Source organism: Trichosurus vulpecula, chromosome 9, assembly GCF_011100635.1.
Source record: "Trichosurus vulpecula isolate mTriVul1 chromosome 9, mTriVul1.pri, whole genome shotgun sequence".
Taxonomy (NCBI): Eukaryota; Metazoa; Chordata; class Mammalia; order Diprotodontia; family Phalangeridae; genus Trichosurus; species Trichosurus vulpecula.
The window spans coordinates 40,671,051-40,682,930 of NC_050581.1; the positions used below are offsets into that span (position 1 = coordinate 40,671,051).

The 11,880-nt window shown below is 43.1% G+C and overlaps 1 protein-coding gene across 1 annotated transcript; it reads left to right on the forward strand.

Annotated features, from left to right (window-relative positions):
• Positions 1-396: 396 nt before the first annotated feature.
• Positions 397-10,465, forward strand: KCNV2 (potassium voltage-gated channel modifier subfamily V member 2). Its single transcript, XM_036737600.1, has 2 exons — positions 397-1,797; positions 10,184-10,465. Exons 1-2 carry the CDS (start codon positions 397-399, stop codon positions 10,463-10,465), a joined length of 1,683 nt encoding a protein of 560 aa, XP_036593495.1.
• Positions 10,466-11,880: the final 1,415 nt, after the last annotated feature.

An 11,880-nucleotide genomic window follows, 5' to 3' on the forward strand; every position in this document is an offset into this window, starting at 1 on the left:
GAATCTTTTTAGGGGCCAGAGGGATATCTTCTGTTTTTATTAGCAATAAGCTTGCCTTTTTCTCCTGATTATCTGAAAGAGATTTAAGGAAGCATAATCATTCACGTCACAGGAGGTGGACTAGTGGAAACAGGATAATAGCCTGTAAATCCCCTCCTTGTCAGCAAGATTAGAGCGGTCACCCTCAGTTATTGCCATGTGTCCAGGCTCCAGTGTCTGTCCTCTGAGGCTCCGAGTGAGGTAGTTAGGGCTACCCTGGCTTCTGAGCATGTGGGTTCACTTAGAGGAGAGGTAGGTGACATAAGGAGTTCCTTACTTTGGCAGTGGGCCCAGTGAGGCTCAGGGGACAGCTCTGGAAAGCAAAAAAGGAAGTGAAGGGGAGAAAACCCCAGCATCATGTGGAAACAGAGTCAAAGGAAAGGGTCCTGCAGCAGTAAATCCGAGGACGTAGCAGAGATCAATCTTCAGGAATCTCTCAAAGAGGGCCACGCAGAGGGAGGACATCACCGGAAAAGTATCTGCTCGGTGGGTGCCATTTCTCAGGTCAGCATTCCCCCGTGGCTCGAGGGCAACTATAATTATTACATTGAGGATGAGGAGGAAGGCGAGGAGTTGGAGGAGTGGGAGAAGGAGCTCCCAGAAGATAATCCGCCACAGGATACTGAAATGGCTCCAGACGCTCCCAGCACCCAGGGCACTTCCTCCACGCTGAACGTCAACGTGGGTGGCCAGAGCTACAGCCTGGACTATCGAGGACTGCTCTGCTACCCCAAGACGCGCCTGGGCCGCCTGGCTACCTCCACCAGCCGCAGCCGCCAGCTAAGCCTCTGCGACGACTACGTGGCCCAGGCCGACGAGTACTTCTTCGACCGCGACCCCGCCGTCTTCCAACTGGTCTACAACTTCTACTCGTCCGGGGTGCTGCTGGTGCGGGACGAGCTGTGCCCGCGCAGCTTCCTGGAGGAGCTGGGCTACTGGGGCGTCCGGCTCAAGTACACCCCGCGCTGCTGCCGCATCTGCTTCGAGGAGCGGCGGGACGAGCTGAGCGAGCAGCTCAAGATCCAGCGGGAGCTGCGCGCCCAGGCCCAGGTGGAGGAGGCCGAGGAGCTCTTCCGCGACATGCGCTACTACGGGCCGCTTCGCCGCCGCCTCTGGAACCTCATGGAGAAGCCCTTCTCCTCGGTGGCGGCCAAGGTCATCGGCGTCGCCTCCAGCTTCTTCGTCCTCATCTCCGTGGTGGCGATGGCCCTCAACACCGTGGAGGAGATGCAGCACCACACGGAGCCGGGCTCGGGCGGCGGGGACCCGCGCCCCATCCTGGAGCACGTGGAGACGCTCTGCATCGCCTTCTTCACCCTGGAGTACTTGCTGCGCCTGGCGTCCACGCCCGACCTGCGGCGCTTCGCCCGCAGCGCGCTCAACCTGGTGGACCTCATCGCCATCCTGCCTCTCTACCTACAGCTGCTGCTAGAGAGCTTCATGGGCGAGGACCAGGGCCGAGGCAAGGGCTCGCCCCGAGAGCACGACATCGAGACCGTGGGCTGTGTGGGCAAGGTGGGCCAGGTGCTGCGCATCATGCGCCTCATGCGGATCTTCCGCATCCTCAAGCTGGCCCGCCACTCCACAGGGCTTCGGGCCTTCGGCTTCACGCTGCGGCAGTGCTACCAGCAGGTGGGCTGCCTCATGCTCTTCATCACCATGGGGATCTTTGCCTTCTCAGCCGCTGTCTACTCGGTGGAGCACGACGTAGTGGGCACCAACTTCACCAGCATCCCCCATGCCTGGTGGTGGGCCGCTGTAAGTAGTTGCCCCAGTTCTTCTCCATGGGGCTCGTTTCCTCCTTTATCCTTCTCTTCTCCCCGAGTCATAGCATCCTGAAACATGAAAAGGACTCTAGTCCACCCTTCCCCGACCCAATTTTGCAAATGGCTCAAAAGCTAAGAGACTTGCCCAGTTCACATAGCTAGTAAGGGCAAGAGGCAGGATTTGAGCCCCCTCTTCCTGGCTCCAAGTCCAGCATTCTGTCCAACATGCCTTTCTCCTTTCACTTGTTACCTTTTATTCCCTCTGCTGCGCCATCATCCTCTGTAGCTCTTTTCTTCACCCATTAGCCTATCCCTCCCTTTCTGAAGCTCTTCTGTCTATCTGTGCCCTGATGGACCAAGCAGTGGCTTTCAGGGTTTTCATCAATGAAGTAGAGTTTAGACTGCATCCAGAGTATTGTTTCCACTTCTGTAGGTTAGATTTTAGAAAAAGGATTGACAAATCAATGAATATCCAGAGAAAGGTGACCAAGGTGATAAGGGACTTCAAAATCATGTCATATGTTAACTGGATCAGAACCAACTTCCAGCTTGTGGCTGGAGCAGAAACAGAACAGGCTAGAGACAGGTGTGTCAGGACACAAACCGAAATTTAATTAATTTCAGAGTGAGGAAGAGGATGCCTGGAGGATGTACCCCCCTCCCCAGAAGAAAGGCTTAACATGCTGGACCAAAGGCAGGTCTTATATAAATAAAAACCACAAGTGGGCTGCACCATGACATAATCATTTTTAGGTCTTGAGTTACTATTCTCATAGTTGGCTTTTCTTGGGACAATACAGGCATTCTTGGGTGGGAAGTCATTGTCTCAAGTCTTGGGGGTCAGGGGTTGTGACCACCCTGAGAACCAGAATTCTGTGATGGGAACAGGAACACAGTACAAGGAACAGGAATTGTGAATATGTGATGGATGGCCTTGGGAAATAGAGGGAGCTAAATCCCTCGGTGAACACCTGGTGCTGGTCCAAGCAATACATTTTGTCAGAGAGTGAGTGCAAAGGATTATTGTTATGCCAAGCTCAGGGCACAGCCTGCTTACTGGGCCTTAGCTATGGGAAGCAGGGTATCTCCAAAATATTCTGACATATGTAAAGTTTAGGTGAAGGAACTGAGAATCTCTGAGCTCTAATGCTTTGGTGTTTAGCTGCTCAGTCCTGTGCAACTCTTAGTGACTGTTTTTTTGGAGTTTTCTTAGCAAAGATAATGAAGAGGCTTGCCATATCCTTCTCCAGCTCATTTTACAGATGAATAAACGGGGACAAACAGGGTTAAGTGACTTGCCCAGGGTCACACAGCTAGTAAGTGTCTGAGGCCAGATTTGAACTCAAGAAGACAACTCTTCCTGACTCCAGACCAACACTCTATTTCTGTACCACCTACCTCTCTGAACTGAGGATATTTAGTTTGAAAGAGAAGGGGGATAGCACATATCTCCCTTCAAGTATTTGAAGGGCTGTGAAAGAAAGAGACATCAAGCTAATTGATCTTGGAGAATAAAATGAAGAGCTGTGGCTAGAAGTTGTAGAGGCAGATTTCAGCTCAAGGTGAAACAAATAGGTACTTATTGAGTACCTGCTATGTGCCAGGTGCTGTGTTAAGCACTTTTACAAATACTACCTCATTTAATCCTCACAACAACCTATGCTGTCATTATCCCCATTTTCCAGAAAGGGAACTTGAGGCAAGCAGCTGTTAAGTGATCTGACCAGCGATTGCCAAGGACCTTTGCTGGGAGGCTGGGTTGTTTGACACTCTGCCCCTCCCCCCAACCAGGTACAATGTTGTTAAGCTATCTTACTCGCAACAAATGTGGTTTCACAGTCACATCTACATTTTCTAGGGCTGCGGTTGTTTCATGACAAATAATCCAAAGTCTTCACTATCGAAGATAAACTATACAAATTGAACTCATGTACTATGACTTGACCCTTCCCAAATATCATTTACTTTAGGGAGATATGAGGAAAGAAGAGAGAAAAGTCTCATCTAGTCATTTGATGCAGGGTGATGGATGGCAAAGATTCCATTCCTCAAAAAAATTTGGAGGCATGGTGCATATGTGCAAAATATAAAGTCATGATACTGATTCCACTGGCATAGATAAATATATAAATGGACACTCCCTCTGACTATACAACCCAACTCCTTTCCCTCTTCCCCTGCCCCAGGCTTTCTAATCCCTCTTGATTCTTGTCCATGACTTTCCATAAATCTCTTTAGATTTATTCATTGCAATGGATTCCACAAGCAACATGTGAAAATCAGTCCCATCACTTTTTAAAATTACTTTTTAAAAGTTTGGTATTTTCTACTTTTATGCCGCAATCATTTCCAGATATAGTGCCCCAATTCCTAGTATTGATTTTCCTTAAATCATTTTCAGATTTACTCATTGTAATATACCCCACAGGCAACATGTAAAAATCAGCCCTATGATTTTTTTAATTACTTTTAAGAAGTTTGATATTTTCCACCTTTATGCTATAATCATTTCCAGATATAGTACCCCAATTCCTTGTAATGAATCTTCTCTTGTAATAAGAAAAGAAAAATGGTTAAGCAAAACCAAGCAATAGTGTCTGAAATGTTCTGCACTTTGAGTCCCTTGTCCAAGAGGAAGGAGAAATGCTTCATCAGCTGTTGTCCAGGACCAAGACTGGTCATTAACAATTATTGAGAGTTTGTTTTCTTTTTAGTGTTCTTTTCATTTACATTATTCCAGTTGTGTATAAGTCTTCTTGGTTCTGCAAACTTCACTCCGCATCAACTTATACAAGTTTTCTCATGTTTCTCAGAATTCTTCACATTCATCAATTATTACTGCATGGTAATATACCATTATATTTACATAGCAGTTTGTTCATTCATTCTGCAATGAATCTCACACCAAGGTCAGCCTTTTTACTTGATGGTCGCGCTTGATGTAAGTATACATAAAGAGACAGGCAGTAGGATCCTCAGGGAGAGGAAACTTAAGAGGTCATCTAATTCATCCTTATGATGGCAGAACAATTCATCCATGAACAGATAATTTGCTAAGAACCACACTTGAATGGATGGACTGATCCCATGTGGGTGTTTTTCTTAAGGATCATTTCCCCTCTCCATAGATTTCATAAGATCCCTTGGTAGCTCATCCCAAAAGGATAAGGGCAATTCTCCTTTTTTCCAAGAAATTACCCCACACAGATGAGCTTAATCCTTCGTGTATGGATATTAGTATATATACTAACACGGTGGAATAGAAGACAGAATCTTCTCCCAAGTAGAGATGATAATTCATCTCATGCTAGCTATTAAAAACTGAGTCATTATTACTCCTATAATAGTCAATAAGCTCTGTTAACATTCAGTCCTGATGATTTCATTTCCCTCTCTTCAGCAGGATGTACCAAGTTAACCTTGAAATACAATGTATTCAAAGGTACTATTCTTTCCCATTCATTAGAATTGACATCGCAATAAAACTGGATGAGTCATTTGTATTAATCACTATCCCAAATATTTCTAGTTCAGGTCTATTATAGGATTCAGCATCTGGGCGTACTCTGAGTCATTCTGTTTTTACAGGTGGACTCAATAGGTCCCCAACACATAGGCATTCCAGATGGAAGCTGCCTGATCAGGACGAGCCCCTTAGTTGTCAGGATACGACTAAGGAAATGCTACCCTCTCCCAAATGGAACATTATAAACACTGAAACAGAGCAAACTGCTGCCCCAAACAAGTAGGCATTTCTGCCACTGTGTGCTGGAGATAGATATAAGATCATAATGAAATCACAAAATCTTAGAATATTATACTTGGAAGGGGCCTTCAAGACCTTCTGGTCCTCATTTTAAAGATGAGGAAGTGAAGGGCTGCCATCCCATTCTTTAACAAGAGATCATTTTCCTGTTCGGTACCCTTCAATCCTTCGCCTTCATTCCTCTGTTGTCACATGAATTCCTAAGGAGAGCAGTGTTGGGTTTCTGGCTTGACCTTAGGCTTTGGGAAAAACTACCAAATGTAATGTTGCTTTCTCCTACTACCTTACCTTGGGAATGAAAAGCCATATCATGTAGTCACAAACATATTTCCCTGGGGCTGCACTTGTTTCATACACATTCATTTAGAAAAGAAAGGAAGAAATCTACTTATGTATTTTATTTTATTGAACTTACTTAGAGGCCCTGAGGCATAAGGGATAGAGAGCTGACCTAGAAGAAGAAAAGAATGGATTTCAGGTCCCACCACTGATACACACCCTCTGTGTGATCCTGGCCCATTCATTTAAACTCTCCAAGCTTCTAGGCAACTTTCTAAGCCTAGGAGTTGCCGACAAGATTCTTACGTGCACTGACAGAGGGAGTTTTCTCAGTTAGAAATTCTCTTTATCAATGAAATCATAGGCCTAATCTATATCCCTATTTTACTTACATCAATTAAATAATATCAGAACTAAAATGGAAAGAATTGAGTCTTTCACCAAAAAGGAACAGATCTGACAACACAATGGTATCCCCTTTCTTCCTCCTTTTCCCATCCCCCTCATTGGATCTTCTAAGTGTCCAGAAAAAGATGATATGGTTTGGAACTGCTCCAGAATACTTGTGATCTTTGGGTGGCATGGGTATATAACATTTTTTTTGTTTTTTAAAGAATGTAGTCTATACAATAAAGCTTTAAGTCTTCTGTAGGTGTGTGGTTTTATCCTAGGAGGCATTTTTGTCTAGTCACATTCTTTTTTTAGATAGAAAAATACATTGAGGAAACGCTTCTCTGAGTGGAGGGGCAGTAGACTGTGTTTATGGGATGTCGAATTAGCTGTTAGACTTGGTTAAGGCATTGTCTGATTTTACTCAATTGTTCTTTGTTACAAGAGGGAGCTCTACTGGGAGAAGTTATTGGGAAGTAACTGTGATAGTCTTTAAAAATAATCAATAACATATTTAAAAGACAATAGGGCCACGTAGCAAAACACTTTTTTCCTTAGGGCCTACCGGAGCAAATAAAAGTCATAGAAACTGAATGTGGCCATGTTACACTTATGACCATTTTCCTCCCCCCTTGCCAAATTCTTCATATCTAGGCAGTAAGCAAAGGAGGTAACATGTTCTCAAAGACCTTCCTCTGTGCCCTTCCTGCATGTTTTTTTTAAAAGCAGATTCTGATATCCTGTAGAATGTATAATGCTGACTTGCTCATTAATATAGTTGCCATTCTTACTATTCTTTTTATTGAGAAGAAGCCTTTGAAAAGTTGTAAGATCTCCACCTACTCTGGATCTATCACCTTTACCCTCATCCCACCAACACTGCCTACCCTATTATCCCCCCGCCCACAATCTGGCAAGGTTGGAGGGGCAGAGACTGGAAACCAATAACAGCAAAACCCTCAAATGGAACGCTTTTGTCTCCATCGTTATGGCTTCTTTGGAAGGTCCCACTATTTGTTTGAAATTTGCTCCTCCAGACAGGCAGGGTAATAATCAAGTGGCAGAGATAGAGGGAGTTGGGAGGATAATGAAGGCATAATTTTAGAATGCTTTATCCATTAATAGGCCCTAAGATTCCAAGGTGGCCCTTCTAGGTCATTGCATCACAGATTTAGAGACAGAAGGAACTTTAGAGGTTATGGTATTTCAATTCCCTCTTTGACAGAGGAGGAAACTGAGGCCTGACTTACACCTGAGTCCTCTGATGCCAAAACTAGCACTCTCTCCGCTGCACTGTTCTGGATATCATTTCTGCTTGTGTTGCCTCCTGTCAGGAAATGGCTTAGTGCTCTTCCCCTTTGGGGAACAAATGATCTCTTCCAGGATACACACATTAACAACTCTAAGGCAGAAGTTTTTAACCCCTTTTTGTGTATCATGGAACCTCTTGTCAATCTAGCGAAGCCAATGGACCCTTTCTTAGAATAATATTTTGTTGCCAACATTAATAAAGAAATGCTGAATTTCAGTTACAGGTTAGTGAAAACAAAGATATAATTTTTTCTGTGTCCAAGTTCACAGATGCTCTAAAATTTATCTAAGGACTCCTTGGCTAAGAACCAATGCTATAAGGAAATGAAATTCATATTTTGACAAACATACTGGAATTTATCACATGGAAATGAGTGTTGTTTCCTTCAGAATAATCACATCATGAAGCCATATATTTGTTCCATTAGGCTTGTCTTTTGGGGATTGACCATATTCTGGGGCTCATCCAGTGAATACTCTCAATGATGGCAGACATTTATGGTTGAAGGTTGGGTTTGGTTGATAGAAATCGCCAAAAGTCACTTGAAGAAATTTCTGGTCAATAATATGCATATAATGTCCAGAAATGACTATAGTTCCTTTCTGGGGCTTCATTTCTAAATCCTAACCTTAGCAAGAATCAATTTGGGTTGCCCATACAAGAAAGGCATCAGTAACATTTATTATTAAAATAAATCCATTTATAAAAATAAACTAATTGAGTGGGTGATAAAGCTGGGCAATACCATTTGATGTAAAAGAAAAAGAGATGTGTAACTATAAAATAATTATATGGATTTATGGGTGTGTAAGCTCATAAAATGACCTCTAAGGCAGTTCCAAAAATGTCCTTAGCGGTGAATGAGAGCATCATGAAAGTAAGTTTATAGCCTCTCGAAGTGACTGCTTGGAAGGAGACAACACCCATTTACATGTTCAAGGCCCGTATATTTGTTCTAAAAATTCAAACACAAACAAACAGTATCTCTACTTGTATTTATAAATGGTCTTCAGGTGACTGAGGAGTGAACACGCTCATCAAAGGAATGAGCCATCGGCTCTCAGAAAGTAGTTTATCTTTGACTCCCCACTATATAGGAAAACAAAAATTGTTTTGCTTTTATTGCATAAGAACTCTGAATTTGGCCACCTTAATACCATAGAACAAAATTGGATTTTTGTGCTCTGTATAATATTCAGTTGGCCAGGATTTACTTACATCTGGAAAACTGCCAAAGGAAGGTCACATTCCTACTTATGGGACAAATAAGATAGGGAAAATATGTGAATTTTAAACAAATCATGAATTCCCACTTTATTGGGTGATTTAGCTGCTATGGAGAAGAGGCAGCCAGTTTTCTCAGGGCCTAAGAATGGATCTCAGAAACGCTGGCCCAAATCCAAGGCCCAGCCCCTGCTTACACAAGAATTCACCCTGTGGAATCATTTGGAGCCAGCTCTGAGCCTTTGTTTCTAAATCTCAGCCTTGGTCAGAATCATGTTGGATAGCTCACTAGAGGAAGGATTTGTTCTGTGGAAAGTGGAAAAAGAAATTATGCATAGCCAAGAAAATCTGAGCCTACATTAAAGTCTAGGAGCTGATAATATCATAATCATAAGATGGCATCTGACTATCTGGAAAATGCAGACCATACATAAGTAAAGTAAAGGATTATGAATTCATTATTAAATAGTTCTCATGCCCTTTGCAAAATGAGGCCACAAGCGAAGAATAGGAGGAGCTCTAGAAGCAAGGAAGTGTTTTGTCCTCCACTGTAGACATTAAATACTAATTTGGCAGGTAGGCAAGTCAACTTTTAAGGAAAGATTGATCTGATGAGAGCTATATTGTCTTTGATGAGAGGCAGCCACGTGGTTCGATGGATAGAGCACTAGGCCTGAAGTCAGGAAGACCTGAGTTCAAATCCAGGCTTATATACTAGCTGTGAGACCCTGGGCAAGTCATTTAGCCTCTGTTTGCCATAATCCACTGGAGAAGGAAACGGCAAACCACTCCAGTGTCTTTGCCAAGAAAACCTCATGAACAGTATTGGCATGATATTGTCCATAGGGTCATGAAGTATTGGACCCGACTGAAAACAGTACTATTTTTCTTATCCCAGATCCAAACAGGAAGACTAGTTACGGGGGCAGCCAGGTGATGCAGTGAATAGAGTGCCAGGCCAGGAGTCAGTAGGACCTGAGTTTAAATGCAGCCTCAGATACTTACTAGCTGTGTGACCCTGGACAAGTCATTTAACCCTGATTGACTTTTAAATAAAAAGACTAGTTACATATTCCTGTCCTTTTCTTTCCTACCTCAGGCTTCTAAATAATTAATAATAATCATAATATTGGGTATTCATGTAGAATTTTAAGGTTTTCATAGCATTTTGTGGTACAGGGAGAGTTCTAGATTAAGTGTCATAGGGTCCAGATTCTACTCCCTCCTCTGCCTCTACTTATGTGACCTTTCAGCAAACAATTTTATCTCTCTGGGTTTCGGTTTCTTCATTTGTAAAATGAGAGGCTTAGGCTAGGTGATGACTATAGTTCCCTTTCTCCTATAAGTCTATAATACTCCGCATCTTCTTAGTCAATAACTTTGCTTCTCCTTTTATGTTTCCTCTAGGTGAGCATATCCACAGTAGGCTATGGAGACATGTATCCAGAGACTCACCTAGGCAGGCTTTTTGCTTTCCTCTGCATTGCGTTTGGAATCATCCTAAACGGGATGCCCATCTCAATTCTCTACAACAAGTTCTCTGATTTCTACAGCAAACTGAAAGCCTATGAGTACACTGCCGTGAGGAGGGAAAGAGGAAAGGTCAATTTTACCAAAAGAGCCATGAAGAAAATGTCCGAATGTCTAACCAGAAGCCTTACCCGTCAGGTTCCGAGGCAAGGGAGTTAAAATTCCCTACGGGATATTTCTGCCATCCATGGACTTTATTCTTCAAGTGACCATATGAAAAGCCCAGAGGAGACCACGACAAGAACCAGGAAATCTGTTTCAGAAGATACAATGTCCTGAACGTTCTGAACTTGTTTTGGCCTAAATTTTCTTCCTTTGTAAGATGGAGAGCTTGGACTAGAGGCACATTCATCATAAAGTCCCTTCCAGCTCTATCAATCAATGGCACTGAATCATCTCTGGGAGTCCCTTTAGGGCTAACCTTTGTTTGATTTTTTCTTGTCCCCCACAGTATCTAGCTTAGGCAAGCAGTAGATGGTCAATAAATGTTTGTGGAATGCAATGGAATGGAACTGAGGAGCTTAATTTTATTCTAAGAAAAACTTGTTGCTAATCTTTGGGACTCGTTCTTTGAACAGGCTTCATATCAGCTGGGTTTCTCAATATAAGGCCTAACTGGACAGAAGTTAAGAGGACCCTGGGGGTCATTCTTCCAAAGATTCTTTCTTTTGAAATTTATACTTTCTAACCTAAACTACAGTCACCCGTTTCCTCTGTAGACTTGTACTGAACCACAGAATCAGCAACAGCAACAAGTCAAGACCTATACCAAAGGAGTTAAACCAGTCTCAAATCATTTTTTTTCACATAAAACCTGTCTTCTCACCAAGTATGGAGATGGAAGAAAATAGAGAGGGTTTAGCATGATGATGAGGCTTTCTCTTTCTAATTTGATTCCTTCTTATCTTTCTCCAAAGAAGTACTGATGTGGGAGGGTGCTGTTCTCTCAACTACTCCCCCTGCTCCTGACCCATCCCCCATAAATCAAGGCTAAATTTATTTGGGTCAAGTAGAGAGAATACTTATTTGGATGACATGCTTGCTTTACTAATTATTAGGATATCCAACACAAAGACAATGTGCTAGTCAATCTTTGGAAGTCATTCTCCCCTGCATTTCTAAATTGTGATCCCTGTGTGTGACTATCCATAAGATCTTTGAATCTTACCTATAACACATCTACCTTGAATTTTCGCAAAAAAACCTACATGCCTGAGAAGTATATAATGGATAGAAAGTTATTATTGGAGTCAGGAAGATCTGAGTTGCCCCCCCACACACACACCCTGGGCATGTCATTTATCCCCTTGGAGGTCCCGGTTAACTCTAGAAGATTTCTAAGTTACAGAGCAGGAGCTGGTAGAGAGAGTTCCTTACCAGGAGTTTCCTATACCAATGAAATCAACAGTCTGCACTAAGATACCTGCATGAATCAGAGAGCAAATCAAAACCCATCTTTAGCTTAGAGTAGGGATTCTTAATATTGTCTGTGTGTGTGTGTGTGTGTGAGAGAGAGAGAGAGTGTGTATGTGTATGTGTGTATGTGTTTGAGTGATGTGCCCCTTTGGGAGCCT

Excerpts from the sequence above, each read along its gene's own strand:
- KCNV2 (XM_036737600.1), top strand. The coding sequence starts at position 397 with ATGTGGAAACAGAGTCAAAGGAAAGGGTCCTGCAGCAGTAAATCCGAG. Across the intron at positions 1,798-10,183 it reads ATGCCTGGTGGTGGGCCGCT|GTGAGCATATCCACAGTAGG; the intron begins GTAAGTAGTTGC and ends TGTTTCCTCTAG.